Source organism: Zalophus californianus, chromosome 2 (assembly GCF_009762305.2).
Source record: "Zalophus californianus isolate mZalCal1 chromosome 2, mZalCal1.pri.v2, whole genome shotgun sequence".
NCBI classification, from domain to species: Eukaryota; Metazoa; Chordata; class Mammalia; order Carnivora; family Otariidae; genus Zalophus; species Zalophus californianus.
The window spans coordinates 73,125,971-73,145,507 of record NC_045596.1 but is presented as its reverse complement, the minus strand read 5'-3'; the positions used below and the strand labels follow the sequence as shown (position 1 = coordinate 73,145,507).

General features: G+C 35.9%; 1 protein-coding gene across 1 annotated transcript in view; it reads right to left on the bottom strand.

Moving 5' to 3' along the window:
* Window positions 1–10,458, bottom strand: part of MMRN1 (multimerin 1) — a 61,553-nt gene extending 51,095 nt beyond the window's left edge. The window contains exon 1 of the mRNA XM_027600733.2: window positions 9,790–10,458. Within this exon, the coding sequence (XP_027456534.1) occupies window positions 9,790–10,364 (575 nt within the window). The 5' untranslated portion in view covers window positions 10,365–10,458. The remainder of the gene's footprint in view (window positions 1–9,789) is intronic.
* Between the last annotated feature and the right edge of the window lie 9,079 nt (window positions 10,459–19,537).

Sequence of the window (19,537 nt, the reverse complement as noted above, 5' to 3'; positions counted from 1 at the left end):
TTCACTGACAGTAATCTAGTAGATGTATATATTTCCCAAGGAAATTAAAAAAAAAAATACTCTTTAACATAATGGTGTGTTTCTCTTGAGAATTTTACAGCTTGTGAGAGTAATCCCCTTTGGATGCTATTAGGTCTGATAATAACTTTGCAAAATACTATGACATAGATTGAATGTTTGTGCCCCCCCAAAGTTTATATGTTAAAATCCAAATGCCCAATATAATATGGGGACTTGGACCATTGGGAGATAAGAGTGCCCTCTTGATGGGATTAGTGCTCTTACTTTTTTTTTTTAAAGATTTTATTTATTTATTTGTCATAGAGAGAGAGAGAGAAAGAGCGCACATGCAAGGGGAGTGGCAGGCAGAGGGAGAAGCAGGCTCCCCGCTGAGCAGAGAACCCAATGCAGGACTTGATCCCAGCACCCTGGGATCATGACCCGAGCTGAAGGCACCCAGGCGTCCCTGGGATTAGTGTGCTTAATTAAAGAGGCCCTAGAGAGATCCCTCATATCTTCTGTCATGTTTAAAATCTGGAAACCCAGAAAAGGGCTCTCCCCCACCCGGCCCATGCTAGTCTCAGACATCCGGCTTTCAAAACCTTGAGAAGTAAATTTCGTTGTTTATAACCCAGTCTGTGTTATTTTGGTATAGCAGCCTCAAGAAACTGAGACAACATATAAATTTAATTGATCAGATTTTTCACACCCAAAACCTACTCATAGTTCACAGAAATAAGAAGAAAAATGCATATTACAATAGTAGAATTAATTTAATGGCTAGTTATTGTAATTTTAAACATTTTTTTAAAAATGTGGTGTTCAAAATTTTTACTTACAAGTGGTCTAGTGAAAGTTTTGGAGAACTTACCATTTTAAACATTATTTTAGAAGTCATAATTCATTTAAAGTAAGCTTTCTATTTGTACATAAAGCAAGTTATGTAGCTTATAGAAAAAGAGTAAATAAATGAGGTTCTAAAAGAAAGGTCATTAAATTTAGGAAATAAAATGTTCCTCTTGTTTGGTATTCAACTTTTGTTTCACTTCTGTCACTTTCACTAACATTTTACCATATTTATGACCATTGTGTATATAAAATAAAATAAAAAACTAAAAAGTAGAAAACTCTCTGACTAACCTTGGTTTCTGCTCTATTCTCTCCTCCCTATCATTAAAACAAACAAATAAACCACAAAAGCAAACAAACAAATAAAAACAAACAAAAAAATTTCCTTAGCCAAGTGTCCATATTTTCATATTTTCCAAATTTATATCTCTAGTCTTGATCTTTGCTCTGAACTCAAAATCCATCCAATGATTAGTTATTGCACAGAGTTTTGTTGAGCTCTCTTTCTATGGGCCTAGCACTGTTGGGGGTAATAAATAAAATAGTAAATAAGAAAGGCGAGGTTCCCGGGTGGTGCAATATTCACAAATCAATTAACATGATATACCACATTAATAAAAGAGAAGATAAGAACCGTATGATCCTGTTGATAGATGCAGATAAAGGATTTGACAAAATGTAGCATCCATTCTTGATAAAAACCCTCAACAAAGTAGGGATAGAGGGAACATAACTCAACATCATAAAGACCATATATGAAAGACCCACAGCTAATATCATCCTCAATGGGGAAAAACGGAGAGCTTTTCCTCTACAGTCAGGAACAACACAAGGGTGTCCACTCACCACTGTTATTTAACATAGTACCAGAAGCAATCAAACAACAATAAGAAATAAAAGGCACCCAGATCAGAAAGGAAAATGTCAAACTTTCACTATTTGCAGACGATAGGATACTCTATGTAGACAACCCAAAAACTCCACCAAAAAAATTTGCTAGAACTCATACATGAATTCAGAAAAGTTGCAGGATATAAAATCAATGTACAGAAATATGTTGCATTTCTGTACATCAATAATGAAGCAGCAGAAAAAGAAATCAAGGAATCAGTTCCATTGCAATTGTACCAAAAACAAGATAAGATACCTATGAATAAACCTAACTAAAGAGGTAAAAGATCTGTACTCTGAAAACTATAGAACACTTATGAGAGAAATCAAAGAGGACACAAAAAAATGGAAAAGACTTCCATGCTCATGGATTGGAAGAACAAACATTGTTAAAATATCTACACTACCCAAAACAATCTACACATTTAATGCAATCCCAATCAAAATACCATCAACATTTTTCACAGAGCTAGAACAAATAATCCTAAAATTTGTATGGAACCACAAAAGACCTTGAATAGCCAAAAGAATCCTGAAAAAGCAAAGCAAAGCAAAGCTGGAGGTATCACAATTCCAGACTTCCAGCTCTATTACAAAGCTGTAATCATCAAGACAGTATGGTACTGGCACAAAAACAGACACACGGATCAATGGAGCAGAATAGAGAGCCCAGAAATGGACCCACAACTATATGGTCAACTAATCTTCTTCGACAAAGCAGGAAAGAATATCCAGGGGAAAGAAGACAGTGTCTTCAACAAACGGTGGGAACACTGGACAGCAACAATGCAGAAGAATGAAACCGAACCACTTTCTTACACCATACACAAAAATAAATTCAAAATGGATGATATCCTAAATATGAGACAGGAAACCATCAAAATTCTAAAGGAGAACACAAGCAGTAACCTCTGACCTCAGCCGTAGCTACTTCTTACTAGACATGTCGCTGGAGTCGAGGGAAACAAAAGCAAAAATGAACTATTGGGACCTCATCAAGTGAAAAGCTCCTACACAATGAAGGAAACAATCAACAAAACTAAAAGCAACCTGGGTGCCTGGGTGGCTCAGTTGTTAAGCGTCTGCCTTCGGCTCAGGTCATGATCCCAGGGTCCTGGGATCGAGTCCCACATTGGGCTCCCTGCTCGGCAGGAAGCCTGCTTCTCCCTCTCCCACTCCCCTGCTTGTGTTCCCTCTCTAGCTGTGTCTCTCTCTGTCAAATGAATAAATAAAATCTTTTTAAAAAAACTAAAAGCAACCTACAGAATGGGAGAAGATATTTGCAAATGACATATCTGATAAAGGGTTAATATCCAAAATCTATAAAGAACTTACCAAACTCAACACCCCCAAAAATAAACAATCCTGTTAAGGAACAGAAGACATGAACAGACATTTTTCCAAAGAAGACATAAGAATGGCAAACAGACACATGAAAAGATGCTCAACATCACTCATCATTAGGGAAATACAAATCAAAACCACAATGAGATACCACCTCACACCTGTCAGAATAGCTAAAATGAACAACATCGGAAACAACAGATGTTGGCGAGGATGTGGAGAAAGGAGAACCCTCTTACACTGTTGGTGGGAACGCAAACTGGTACAGTCACTGTGGAAAACAGTATGGAGATTCCTCAACGAGTAAAAATAGAACTTGCCTATGACCCAGCAATTGCATGACTAGGTATTTACCCAAAGGAAACAAAAATACTGATTTGAAGGGATACATGCACCCCAATATTTATAACAGCATTATCAACAATAAGCAAACTATGGAAAAAGCCCAAATGTCCACCAACTAATGAATGGATAAAGAAGAAGTGGTATACACACACACACACACACACACACACACACACAACAGAATACTACTCAGCCAACATAAAGAATGAAATCTTGCCATTTGCAGCAACATGGTTGGAGCTAGAATGTTATTATCCTAAGTGAAATAAGTAAGTCAGAGAAACACAAACACCGTATGATTTCACTGATATGTGGAATGTAAGAAACAAAACAGATGGGGCGCCCAGGTGGCTCAGTTGTTAAGCGTCTGCCTTCAGCTCAGGTCATGATCCCAGGGTCCTGGGATCGAGCCCCGCATCAGGCTCCCTGCTCAGCGGGAAGCCTGCTTCTCTGTCTCCCACTCCCCCTGCTTGTGTTCCTGCTCTTGCTGTCTCTCTCTCTCTGTCAAATAAATAAATAAAATCTTAAAAAAAAAAAAAAAACAAAACAGATGAATATGGGGGAAGGGAAAAAAACGAGAGAGAGAGAAAGAGAGGGAAGCAAACCATAAGAGATTCTTTCCTAGAGAGAAACCCGAGGGTTGCCAGAAGGGAAGTGAGGGGTGGATTGGCTATATTGGTGATGGGTATTAAGGAGGCCACTTGTGATGAGCACTGGGTGTTATATGAAAGTGATAAACCACTAAATTCTACTCCTGAAACCAAAAAAAAAAAAAAAAAAAAGAAGAAAGAAAGGCAAGGTTCCCATTTTCATGGGATATATGTTCTATTGTGGAAAGATAGAAAAGACACAGCTGTCTACATAAATAAACCCAATAATTTCATGTCAGTGCCATGAAGAAAAAAATAAAGGTGATATAATAAGAATGACAAATTTACACCAGGTAATCAGAGTTTTCATTGAGGGACCTTAAAGCTGAAGTTGCATGAGGAAAAGAATTCTCTTTCCATATACTGAAAGAAGAGCATTCTAGCTAGAGCAAAGAGGAAGTTTCCTTGAGATGCATATAAACTGGACAAGTTCAGTACCCGGAGAGGCCAGTGTAGCCAGAGGAAAGAAGTTGAATGAACTTGGGAGTGTGATGAAGATGAGATGATAGAGATAGTCAGGAGTCGTATCAAGCAAGACCCTGTGAGCCATGGTGAGGATTTGGGATTTTATTGTAAATGAAATGGAAAGCTACTGAGTGATTTTTAGCATGTGAGCAAAATGTTAAATTCCACAGATTTTAAGATGACATCTCTGAAATCAAGAATATATTTTAAAATCAATGGTATCTTTCCATCACTATTGCTTTCTGTCACCACATCAGACTGCAGTTATTGCCATTGCCTTAGAGACGCCTTAACCAGTTTCATTTACATTTTCATTTTAAGTATGTGAAAGAGTGATATGTATATATATACATAAAATAATCTCTAAGACATAAATAAGTCTAAAAATTCTAAGAAATAATACCATACTTTTCTTTCTTATAGTATGTAAAACAATGTGTCACAAAGGATGAAGTCTTAATATCAAATGAAATCCATTAATCTGATTTAAAAGTTTTAACACCTTAAATTTACACAATGATATGTATCAAATTTATTTTTTTTTTTTAAAGTTGAAAGGATCTCTCGCTTGTGTGGAACATGGATTACAGGGGGCAAGAGTGGTAGCATGTGGACAAGTTAGGAGTCTGGTGGTAGATAATGGTGGCTAAGAGAGGATGGTGTAGTGAAGGTGGAGAGAGATTTGAGATATACTGGAAGGAGTACCAAGAAGACGTCTTGTTAGATTAGATAAAAGTTAGGAGGGAAAGAAAAATGTCATGGATATATCAAGGGTTGCTACTCATGGAGCTAGACATTTACTGAGATGGGAAGATTCACATAGGTGTGTGCAGGGTTTGGGATTGTGGGAGAAGTTAAGTAGGTAACTGATGTCTATCTATACCTCATTTTACCTAGTATCCTTTCAGGGAAGGCTTACCCACCTTCAAGGTAGGCCATTCACCCTGTTACATACTCTCGTAAGCTTCATTCAGAATGTTTACCACTATTTGGATTCAACATCAGCATTTGTGATTCACTGTTTTTCTTCCTCATGTCCTTCTCACTGGATCATAGACTCAATGAGGACAGAAGAGGTGGCAGTTTAGTTCACCATGTTACCCTCAGCACAAGCAGAATGCTGGGGACAGATTAGGTCCTCAGCAAATAATTATCCAATGCATAAACAGGTTAATTCTAATTTCTTCTTTTTATCCTGCCACTCTACCAGATAGGAAACCACAGCTCTGGGGTAGCAAGGAGTTTCTGCAGCACTAAGATCAGAGAGAGTACAAGATGAGACAAAAATATGCCAGAAAAATCCTATAGGCAGAGGTATTCCTTTTACCCAGAGTCACTATAAAATTCCAAGAGCAGTAAGGAAAAACAAAACAAAACAAAACAAGCACAACAACAATGAAAACCTAAAATGAATCATCTAGATTTCATCATAGAGAAATAAGAGTATTTCTTTGGGAAAGATTCCTCTTTATATTCAAATACTATTCTATAAATTTTACATTCAGCTTGTTAAATATTTATTGTGTACCTATTATAACCCAGAGACTTTGCTAGCATTCAAATATGTCTCTATAAGAAAGGAGATCACAAAGTTCACTATAATTATAATACACTATTGTAAGTGCAATGATAGAATAATTCAAGAAGAGCTCTGTGGAAGTTAGAAGGGCCACCTCACAGCCTGAGAAGACTTCCTGGAGCTATTATTATTGCTTCTTGGCCTTTTGGCTAAGATCAAGTATATTATTATTGGGTATAGAAGAAGTAGAGGACGGGAAAAGACCATGTTAGCCAGAGGGATGAACAGGGAACAAAGATAAGTTTAATGAACAGCATATTGTGGATCAGAGATCTACAAATTTTACTGGCCAGGAAGTCAAGAAGATGAGGCTGGGGAGGCAGGCAGAAGCCAGATCAAGGATGGCATTGTATGGCTAACTGGGTAAGGATTTGGGCTTTATTCTGGAAGCAAAGAATAGCCTCTGAGGGCTCTTAAGGAGGGAAATAAACTGGTCACTTTCATTTACCCACTTGGGAGATCAGACTGCACTTGCTGACGGAGTATAATGTAGGGGTTGAAAGCTATGTCTCCGAAGCCAGCCAACCCAGTTTGAATCTCTGCCCCGAGATTTACTTTTTTTTTTTTTTACTTTTTTTTAATTATGTTATGTTAATCACCATACATTACAGTACATTAGTTTTTGATGTAGTGTTCCATGATTCATTGTTTGCTTATAACACCCAGTGCTCCATGCAGTATGTGCCCTCTTTAATACCCATCATCAGGCTAATCCATGCCCCCAACCCCCTCCCCTCTAGAACCCTCAGTTTGTTTCTCAGAGTCCATAGTCTCTCATGGTTCATCTCCCCCTCTGATTCCCCCCTTTCATTCTTCCCTTCCTGCTATCTTCTTCTTCTTTTTTTTTTTTTAACATATAATGTACTATTTGTTTCAGAGGTACAGGTCTGTGATTCAACAGCCTTACACAATTCACAGCACTAGCCATAGCACATACCCTCCCCAATGTCTATCACCCGCCACCCCATCCCTCCCACCCCCACCACTCCAGCAACCCTCAGTTTGTTTCCTGAGATTAAGAATTCCTCATATCAGTGAGGTCATATGATACATCTTTCTCTGATTGACTTATTTTGCTCAGCATAATACCCTCCGAGATTTGCTTTTAAGTGACCTTAGTTAAATTACTTAATCTCTCTGAAAGAAATAATAACAGAATCTTCTTCATGAAGTTATGGTAGTGATCAAATGATTGAAGAAAAAAATATATATATATTCAATCAGAGCAATACAGTGCTAGGAACAGATGCCATAAAGTGTTTGCTATTGTTTTTACTTGCTAATCAAATGAAAACATGAAAGACTTTATCAAGGCTTCTTTGCATCAGCATTCTGTCCATAAGGCACGGAACTGTTTTCTCTAGCACCATTATCAATTGCATGGCATAATGAGTAAGAAGTCTTGGGCTTGATGGAAAGGATCACCAAAAGGAAACCTCAGGCTTTCCAGGACCTCAGGCTATAGAATCTCTAAGTACAGTCGGTACTTTTCTCTAGAAGTAATTTAAAATTATTTTCATTGGAAAAATCCATGGGACAACATTCTGTTTGGCAGTTTACACTTTTAATATCTTGTTTCCTCCTAATACATATTGAGTTTTTAGAAATCTGACAGATATGTTATTGCTTACTTTTTATAAGACATATCCCTGCAGGCAGAATCATTCTTCTTTTAAAAATTCTACGTATCCTTAGAAACTAGAACAGTGTCAGGCACATAATAAAACAACTAGCATTTATTTAAAAACTAGTATTTTTCAAATGATCAGTTACGAGTTCTAATTATGAAACGTTATATAAAATTTAAGTGACATTTTAATGTGAATTTTCCCCTTCTTGTTTTGATTATATTTCGTATTCTATTGATAAGTCTCTTAATGACAGCTCTTTAAAGAGTTCATAATCATTTTCAGTGAGTGCTTAAGAGTTCTATTAAATGATTTAAAAAATAAAATTATGGCGTCTAATAAAATATGACTAATAGAAATGATCATGTAAGTGATATGGCATTTGTTATCATTATTTAATAGAGTGCATTCTGTTGTCCCTCAACATGAAAAAGTTTAATGTATATGTTAAAATGTCTGTTATAGGCAAAGTTTACCCAACCTGAGTTGAACATTTTGTAATCTGCAGCATTTGTTTTACAGTAAATTGGGATTGTTCTAAATTCCACCAAGTAAATAAGTATTTAGTTAAAATCAGATTTACTTATATATATTTTTAAAGTTCTATAATCTCTGAAATACAATGAAATAATGGATTTAAATAATAAAGAATACATAAATATGAATCTATTGGTTTATATTCTTCCCAGTGTCTCCTCATCTTTATGTCAACAACAGCTTTGACACAATGCCTCTCACAGAGCAGGTGTAAGCTACTATCATTAACTTAAACTATGTTACATAGTTAGTAAGATGTTTAACTCAACTAAGATCTCAAGGCATTATTTGATGTCTTGAAATTATTTTATCGTAGGTAAAAAGCATTTGAAAGTTTAGTTTTATAACAGTAAACTACTAGTATTCCAAACAGATCACTCTGAACATTAAATAAAAACATTGACCTGCATTTTTCACAGCTATTTTGTTTGTTTGTTTGTTTGTTTTAGTATTTTTTGGTCCTTTTGAAAGTCTTCATTAATGATATATTTTTTTAAAGATTTTATTTATTTATTTGACCACGAGAGACACAGCGAGAGAGGGAACACAAGCAGGGGGAGTGGGAGAGGGAGAGGGAGAGGCAGGAGTCCCGCGGAGCCGGGAGCCCGATGTGGGGCTCGATCCCAGGACCCTGGGATCATGACCTGAGCCAAAGGCAGATGCTTAATGACTGAGCCACGCAGGCGCCCCTTCATTAACAATACTTTTAGAAGTTTTATTTTTTAACTTCAACAATTCACATAGGATTTGCTCGAATTTTAAATCAAAATCAATTTGAAAAATTGGCTTTTCTATTCATCATATTCTTGATAATGGCATAACTCAATATAACAGTACTAGTAAAATATGTTTCTTAGCACCTGTTCTGTGCGAAGCATGCATCTAAATATATTTGATTAATACAAATCTTGCAGGATCACCCTGTAAAGTTAGTATTTTTTATCTGTACCCCCTATACCATATCTGTATTTTACATGAGAAAAAACTCAGTCTCAGGGAGCTCAATTAACTTACTCAAAGTCACCAAGCTAGACAGTACTGGAACCAGGATTCCACCCCAGCTCTGCTTGGTTTGATCTTGATAATTATACCTTCCATAGCACCAGGCTCTCTCAATTTTAAATCTGTTCATGTCCCAACTGTATTGTCATTTTTTCTTTCATGTTGTGGGTGTCCTTATGAGCCCCACCAACGTACCCTTGAGTTGAATAAACAACTAACAGTCACTGTGGTGTTACATTGCTTGTTAGTGACTATCTCAAGTAAAGGCCCTTTTATAAGTGACTTTGATTGGTTCAATTAAAATAAAATTGCTGCATTTTTTGGTTCATCTTTTCTCCATTAGATAAAGTAATGCTTAATTACCTTAGCTAACTGAAATGTGATCCAATTTCATCCTGAACATAAAAACATTTTCTGAGAGTGAGAAACTGTTAGCTTGCAATCTTATAGACTTTATAGTTAGGGAGAGGGAAAAAAAAATAAAAGAATTGTTTCTTACTTTCCTCTAGTTGTTTCAAAACTTGATTTTTGATAGTTGGTTCTCTGGCTTCCAGTGCTGTCACCTCTGCTGAGGTATGTTTCCCGTGGGGACCGATTTCCCAGGCCGCCTGCAATTGAGTTGGGAGAGATCGCTTGTTGATTCGACTTTGTGGCAAAGCTCTGAAGAAATTTCATTGTAGAGTTGGAAAGGACCACTGACTCTGCTCTTGGGCTGAACTTGAGGCTAGGTTTGGTTGGGAGGGTAAGAGGCAGTAACTTCAGCACCCCTTCTATCTTCCCTGGGGGTGTGAGAGTTTGGTTTCTCACACCCTCAGGAGGTGTGCCTGTCTCTGAGGGAGGCAGTGTTGATTTTAGAAGACTCTCTTCAGAGGTTCTTGCCTCAGGAATTGTGGCTATCTCAGCTGTTGTGATCTGAGGGGTTGGCAGCATTTTATTTAAAGGAACCGTAGCAGAGGCCATGTTCTCCTGAGAGCTTGCATCCTCAGGGGTAATCCAAGTATGCGTGGTGTTGATAAGCCCAAAGCCCCCATTCCATAAACTAGAAAGCAGGATAAATAGCCTTGCTCTCTTCATCTCAGTAGTTTGAAGCAAGGAAGCTCATGCGAAATTGGGAGATAACAGTCCTTCTGGTCTTTTCAACAGCTACTTCCACACTGAGTCCGCTAAGACAGAGTTTTGCCAATTTGAGATGTGTAGAGGAAATAGGTTTCTGTGTTTTGTGGTGGACTCAGGAAGTTTGATTTCCTGTTTCTGTAGGTTTTGTGTGATCTGTGACCTCTGGTGGGGATGGATCTATGGAGGTGGTGAAGGGTCTCTGTTGAAGCTAAGGGTAAATGGGAAAACACAGGCAATTATTATCAGGAAAACCCATGAGAAAAACATGAAGTAACTTTCCTTTCCTGTGTCCATTCATGTTTCATTGTTGTTGATTTTGAAGAGAAATTTCACACTTATGATAGGGAGTATAGAATTTTGTTTGGATGAGCTGAATCAAGGAGTTTAACATTTTGTTCTACTACACAGGGAAACTGAGAAAAAAAATATGACATTTCTTTTCCACTGTGTCCCATCCAGAGAATCACATTTTGTTCAAATGCTTACACACATGCACATACAACAAACAAAAACTCATTGACAGTCTCTAACATTTTACATATCACAGGCTGAATTATGAAAAATATATAGATATACCTCTATTTTTATAAATACACCCAGCCAAGGCATTACTTGAAGTCAATCTCAATGATGATAAGTAATAACATAAAAGTATAAATTACTGAATCATACAGGTGTATATGGAACTTACTTTAAATTTTGCTTCAGAACTTTTACCAGAACAAGTTTATGGAATGAATAATCAGAATTTTGGATAATAATGAAGAAAAAAATGAAGTCACATGAAAATAAATTAAAATGGAATCATATATAATGCTTTTGTACTTTTACTGTGGTGCAAAAGGATATTAGCTGCAGATAATGGAGAACTAAATTGATTAAAGACTTTTCTATGGTTGTTTTCCTAGTAGAGATGCTTCATGGGATTTATGATTTCACTACTATAGCAAATATCTGATTTTCAGGCTTCAATTAAGCTCTCTCATCTGTAAAAAATTCCATAGCAGACTCTTTGGACATATAAATAACATGTTATAACAGTTCATTCATTCTTTCAGTAATTACCCAAACCCTCAGTTAGTTTCAGCTAGGTACTCTGTTAGGTGCTGAGATTATAAAGCAAGAACATTCTTGGCTCTCTACTTGCTAATGGTCTATTATGTTATCTGAAGACCAGATCTATGTGTAATTAATCTTTCTGCCAATTTTTGTGCCAGGCATTAGGCTCTTGCTGAATATTCAGTCATAGAATTTTTTTCTTTCAGAATTGGATAACCAGAAACCTCGTGCCTGTTGGGTTACATATTACTGTAGATACATAGTCCTGTCCCTAATCCTGTATACAGAGCACCAGGATTTGAAACAAGGCCTAATTTTTCTCTGAATTACTAGCAACTTGGTCATAATGCTTTTTTTCTCCCCTTAATTTTTACCATTTATTTCTCCAAGTATATTGTTGACAAATTAGAGATATATAATATGAGCTCATTTAAACTAAGACACATATTAATCAGTAGCAACCCTAATTAACTTTAACACGAAGTACAAAGCATCTGTTTCTTGGATATACCACAGAACAATCCCACAAAGCTTGCATTTGTAAAAGAGCAAATAGGTCCAGCACAGACAATCCAGGCAGCAATTCATCACTAAAAAGGGCAATGAAAGTGCATAATTTTCATAACACAAACATGGATTTTTCATTACTAAGAAAAAGACATTACAACATCTCTATCTGTAAAAGACACAACTAGCCTTAGCTTAGAGCAAACTAGTAATTCAGAAAAACCCAACTAAAAATTTTCTATTTAGGGTACAATTTTAAATCCATTTTCTTAGATTTAGTAAAAGTAGATGAATAGACTGTCCTGAAAGCTTAAGAAACAACCAACGTGATGGCCCACATAGATTTTTTTTTTCTTCCATGGTTTGTAAAATACATCTTGATCCCGTTCAGGACAAGTGAACTTTAGTGGTAAAGGATCACTCATTGGATCTATAACTGGTAACAAATAGCTCTCAAATGGTAATAAAAACTGAACTGAGCTAAGCAATTCATTTTGCTCTTGTAAGGTACTGACCAATAACGACTTTTGGTTACCCTCTTCCCAGCTTACAAATGACCTTGTGATCGAGAGGCTAAAGGTTCGGTATCTCATTATCAATCCACCAAGCCATCTTTCCATGTAACTCCCCAGAGAATCCCCAGCTCATTTGGAGGTTCTAGATGTATGGATCATCCCGTAATTGGAGACATAAAATATCTGTACTCCAGAAACTGTCAGAGCCCCAGCCTCAAATTCTGCTTTCTCAGACTCATTAATACTTACAAAATAGCAATTAAGAAAAATAATATTCCTGGGATTACTGCCTAAAGATACTCAATCCATTCTTCTAACTGCTTTAAATACTATCTGTAGGGCACCTGGGTGGCTCAGTCGTTAAGCAGCTGCCTTCGGCTCAGGTCATGATCCCGGGGTCCCAGAATCAAGCCCCACATCAGGCTCCCTGCTCGGCGGGAAGCCTGCTTCTCCCTCTCCCACTCCCCCTGCTTGTGTTCTTGCTCTCGATGTCTCTGTCTCTGTCAAATAAATAAATAAAATCTTTAATAAATAAATAAATAAATAAATAAATAAATACTATCTGTGGATTAAACCATACCATCAGAGTTTCATATACATGTATCCCATCATTTTGCTATACCCCACATTGCCCACTAGATTGTTTATAGTACGTTTTACCTTATTGTCATTTATTCATTTTGATTAATTTTATGAGAAAGGAACTATGAAACTCATTATATTATGTGCTATCAGGAGGTTTTTTAGTCATTTTTCATTGTATCATAAATATAGGATTGAATACATATTGCAGATTGAGTTCTTTCTAGGTAATGATATAATGGGTTCATTCTATTTTTCTTTTTTCCCTTATAATATGCATGAATCAATTTTCTAATCACTAGAAAAAATGTTTATTAAGTTGAAATAAAAATATAAATGAGTTAAAAGAGAATCTTAGATTGAGGATTTCATTGTTTGCAGATGGTGCTATATATTTTTAAAGCAATTTTATGGCTGTAAAAGTATAATCCTTTGTAGAATGTTGGGGTGTAGAGTAACTTCTACTAGATTAATAGGGTTTCTTGGCAGCTTCCTTCTTTCCTTTTCACATGAGAAATTCTTATTTTTAAAAATAGTTTAAGATGCTTATTTATTTTTTTATTTTAAATATTTTATTTATTTATTTTGAGAGAGACAGCATGAGCAGAAGGGAGGGCAGAGGGTAAGGGAGAAGCAGACTCCCCGCCGAGCAGAGAGCCCCATGCAAGGCTCCATCCCAGGACCCTGAGATCATGACCTGAGCCCAAGGCAGATGCTTAACTGACTTAGCCACCCAGGCACCCTAAAACATTTAAAATAATATTTCATTATAACCCTCCTCTATAAATTGTCACTCTCAAAAAATAATCACAGAAAACAAAGTTCTAAGCCTTTTTCAATTTTATGTTGCTCGAAAATATTGAAAACCTTTCAAATATACATATATAGACAAAGGGAGTTGTAAGCATACAGTCAAAGGGCTGGGGGAGGGAAAGATACCGATTTAAGCAAGATTTTCATGAGCCATAAAATGTGCTAGATAAGTTAAATTTGGCATATTATTTAATTCTCCCAGTCATGCTGGTAAGTATTCTACTCTGATTTTGCTGATAAAAAATTAAGCTTAAAGAAGTTAAATAATGTCCTAGAGTAACACACCAGTGATTGGCAGAATAGATTTTTATATCCTATTCTGATTCTTTCTATCATCTAATAATATATCCCATAAAAGTAGTAGTAAACTTCTAAATTTACAGAAATTTGAGGAACATAATGGTCAAGTTGTCTTAAATTCATTTTCTCAATGGTTCTTAACGTCTTTTTTTTGCTTTTATCTCACAGCTAAAACATATATTGAGATACACTAATAATTTAATGACTTCAATTAGTTTGAGTTTGTGGAATTAGAGGGGAAAATTTGTGTTTTTATGTTTGCTTTTAGTCTAAACTTTTCTGTTTCGTTTTTTTTGTTTTTTTTTTTTCCTTTTTGGTTGGGTGCCTTTTTCAATTTCTGTGCAGTATTGCAAGGGATGACATTGCCTTATTTTTGACACACAATAATATGCTTCTTTCACTTGCTAGAATGGAACCTCCAGGACAGCAGAAGACTGCTGCATTCCCAGCATCCAAAACAGTGCTCAGTTTGCATTCTGTAAATATTTATTAAATAAATGAATGAATGGATTACACTGTGAGTGTACTTCAGTAACAGCACCTGTCAGAGGGCTAAAAAGGCAATCTATTTTTCCAACTCATAGCCACACACACAAAAAACAAAAAACAATATAAATAAATACAATATACTTACTTTATGAATACAATTTCAAAAGTCTCCTAGAATACCCCTTCAACCAGATTGCCTCTTGTCAATCTTTCCTAAATAAAATTTAGAAAGCCCATTTTTTCTATCTCACCTGTTTTCAAAATGTGTTTTCAATAGGTTATTTTGAAACCATCCCAGGCACATGAGAATCAAAGCATAGACTAAGAGCTGTGTAATAAAGGATAATGAAGCAGTAGTAATGCCAGAAAAAAATCTAAAGTATGCAAATTAAAATTAAGAACAAAATTTAGGTCTTTGTGAGTTGGTAGGAAAGGTAATATGGAAGTATAATCAATTATATCATTCTTAATATTAAGTGAGAGAAGCAAGAAGCATATTAGTTTGTCAGGAGAGAAAACACAACATAGTTAGTCTTAATATTAAATTTTTAAATTTATAATTAAGAACATAAAAAACACATTGATAATACAAGACCAAATATCCCTCATAAGCAAAAGTCTGTATTGATAGTTTGCAACATTACCTTAGTGCTTAATTTATATTTCCCATTTAAGTAGAACAGTACACTTCAAATGAAATTAAGACTAATTTCTTTTGAAAATTTTAGAAATAACAATATTTCATTTCCCAATTTATGTCTGGCTGCTGAGTGACTTCTCCTGAAAATGTGGAATAGATACAATTTTTCCTTATTCCTCCTGCTAAGTACATCTGAAAATCCTGAACAGTATATATCAAAAAAACATAAGAAGACTCTGAAAAGTAGAGAAAAAAAGGCAGACTGGCTAAGAGGACTCAAGAAACAACACAGCATTGAGTTCTCTGAATTTTCTTTTTGTCTCATATCCCAGTGCTGGAGAATTTGGCAAACTAGGAACACCAACGGCACAAACAATAAAAGTCCCCAGAAAGGCCAAAAGGACTAAAAAATGGTCAGCTCAGAAAGACAGGCATCTAGTCAGACAATCGCTGCACTACCCCCAACAAAGCTACAGAAAACCATGTGATCCCATCCCCACCCATGCCAGCAAAGGCTGAATGGGGGGCCTTAGACTTCTACCTTTGGAAAGCTGCAACAAGGTGTCAGCCCCCATCCCTCTGCTGGCTGTCAGAAAAAGGCCAATAGAGAAGCCAGAAATTTCATCATCAAGGTTGCTCCTTTGAGTCACTGCTCTAACCCTCCAAAGGCTGGGTAAAAGGCAAGAGAACTGGAAAATAAAAATAACTTTGAGGCATGCCAGGTCTTCACTGAGTACACTCCAATGGTCCCCAAAAGGCTGAAGAGAAGGCAAAAGTTCAGAGAGATATCGTCATGGTGTAGAAATTATCAGGTGGATCTGGAAAAATAAGAGAACTCACCAGAGATCTAAAAAATGCTTTCTTACTGTAAAGTAGGAGGTCTCCCCGCCATGTTTTAATTACTTCCTCTTCACCCCACTGATGAGGAGGTCCCACCCTAGGGTTATGGGGATGGCTGAACACGTGATACCTGACAATGGCTGGGTGAGATTAGCAGCAGTTCATACATATACTCACACTGGGGAGGACAGCATCACATACCACACAGGGCCACACAGAAGCAGAATGAACAGCTAGGGACTATGAAGGTTTTATAAAAACGAGAGTGTGGGCTGCCTCCTGGCTACCATGGGAGGATGCACTTGGCTTTTTTAAATAATTCTACAGACTGACAGGGAGTTGAAACCCACTACTTAGAGACAAGCAGGAAGTGTGCCTGGTCCCTTTGATAAGGAGGATTGTTTGACCAGGGGCGCTTATCCACCAGGGCAAAGTGGGGAAGGCAACTTGTGGTTAGGCCATCTAAGGCCTTCTGGGCTTCACATGTCAAGGCAGCACATGATATGGCACCTTAATTTTAGACCTAATACCACACAAAGTTCAGAGAGCCTTTTTTTCTGTGTTGTAAAGAGTTAAGAACTCTCTGGAGTTTTGTCTGTGCTCAGAAAGCTTATTTGGAAAGAAAATCCTGACATGCTGTCAAAATATTTAAAGACTGTGTTGGGTTAAAAACCAATAAAAGATGAAACAGATTTAGTTTAGATTAGGCCTTGCTCAACTACCAATTGGTGTGACTCAGCCCCCACACCAGAGGCCTGACAGAACTAAGGTAATGCCCTTATCTGAGGCAAAGTTTATTTACTCCAGTTCTTTTACACACAATGCTTCTCAAAAATTGTGGGACAAAGAAATAAGAAAATGTGATCCATAGTTAGGAAAGAAAACATCAAAATAAAAAGATTCAGGAAAGACTGAGATATTAGATGTATTAGAAAGACAATTTAACATAACTGTGACAGAAGGTGGTAGAAAATACAGGCAACATGTCCAACCACAAAGAGAATTTCAGCAGAGACAAAAACTGTTCAAAAAAATGCTAGATATAAATGAAATGCTAGATATAAAAAATATGATATCAGCAATAAAGAACTCATTTGGTAAACTTAATAGGACAGTGGACATGTCAAAGAAAGCAATCAGCTAATTTAAAGACAGGTCAAAACAAAAATTACCCAAACTGAAAGACAAAAAAGATAAATGTGTAGACAAAAGGAACAGTGTCTGAGGTCTGTGGATGCTTTCATACAGTATGACATACATCTAATTGGAGTATACAAAGGTGAAAATAAAGGAGAAAAGAGAAATTAGCACAAAAGATAAGTTTCGAAAGATAAATATTTTTCAATATTTTTCCAAAATCAACTCAAATACTCAAGAAGTTCAGAAAACCCCAAGAAGGAAATTATGCCTGGGCACATTGCAGGTAAAATCCTGAAACACCAAAAGTAAAAAGAAAATATTGAAAGCACTCGATAATTAAAAACAAAATCATATTACATAAAGGGTAAAACAATTATGGCTGACTTTTCATTAAATATAGTTAATGCAAGATGAAGCCAAAAGACATCTTTAAAGTATTCAAAGGAAAAATGAACCTGTTAATTTAGAATTATATATCTAGTAAAAATATTCTTCAAAGTAAAGGGGAACTAAAGACATCTTCATTAAACAAAACCTGAAAGAATTTGTCTCCAGAAAACCTGAATACCAATATATTGACAATTTAAGTGATATGGATATAGTCATAAAAAAAATCTTAATAAAAGTGATAGAAAAAGATATAAAAGCAAAAATCTAAAAAGCCCCATTCATAATAAAAACTTTCCAACAAAGAAAACTCCAGACCCAAATGGCTTCCCCAGCAAATTCTATCAAAAATTTAAGGAAGAAATATCACAAGTCTTCATGAAGTTTTATCAAAAATAGAAGAGGAAATAATATATCTCAGCTCAATTTATGAGGCCGGGAAAGCACGAATACCCAATATTACAATACCAAATATTTTAAGAAAAATAAAACCATAGACCAATATCCTTCATTGACATGAAAACAAAATACTGTAAAAGGCTAATATAACATGACCACATGGGGATTATTCCAAGAATTCAAGGTTGGTTTACATTTAGAAATCAAGCAATGTAATTCACCATATTAGCAAAAGAAATTAATTTTCAAAAAGTATGTGTATATATCTAAGTACAGCAAAAACATTGAACAGATAAATACTGGTTTATATTATCTCTGCATATTAGAAATACAAAAGTATCAACAAAGCATGTGCTGATAACATCTTTATTAATCATGAAACTTTAAATGCTTTTCCCCCAATATAAAAAAACAAGCAAAAATGTTTGCTCTTACAACTTCTGCTCACTGTTGTGTTGGAAATCTTGGCCATCGCAACAAGGTAAACAAAAGAAACAAGAAGCAAAGTGACTGGAAAGGAAAAAGCAAAATGCTCTTATATAGAGATGGTATAACTATGCATATAGAAACTCCATGTAGGGTGCCTGGGTGGCTCAGTCGGTTAAGTGTCTGCCTTTGGCTCAGGTCATGATCCCAGGGTCCTGGGATCGAACCCCACGTTGGGCTCCTTGTTCAGCAGGAGGCCTACTTCTCTCTTCTCCCTCCCTCTGCTGCTCCCCTGCTTGTTCTCTCTCTCTCTCTGTCAAATAAATAAGTAAATAAAATCTTAAAAAAAAAAAAAGGAAACAAACTCCATGTAATCTTCAAAAAAAAAAAAAGAACCCTACTAATCAGTGAATTTAGGCAAGTTCACAATATAATGGGTGCAAAATAGTCAAGCAATTTTTGAAAAGAACCAAATCGAATTGCTCACACTATCTGATTTTAAGTTTTAATCTACAGTAGTCAGAACAGTATAATATTGGTTCCAAATAATGTAAGAGTAAGAGTTTTCTCCAAAAATAGAACACTTGAAGAAGAGTGTTGGCCCAGAAATCAATCCACACTGATTTTGGGCAAAAGCATGGTCAATTCAATTGTAACAATGATAAAAAATCTTATTAACAAAAAATACTGGAGCAAATAAATATGTAAATTTTAAAAATGAAATTTCACCTCTAGTATACTCTAAACTTAAAATTAATTTAAGATTAATTAAACTAAACCATAACCTTCAAATAGCAAACATAAAATAGCCTCATGATCTTAAAAAAGATTTCTTTGATGGGACACAGAAAGCATGCACCATAAACAAGGTGACACATTGAACCTCTTCAAAATTAAAAGCTTCAGTTATTTAAAGGACACAATGAAGAAAATGAATAGCAAGCTCTACACTGGATAAAAATGATAGGAATTTAGATATTTGAACAAATTACCCATCCAGAATATAAAATGAGTTCCTACAAATCAATTATAAA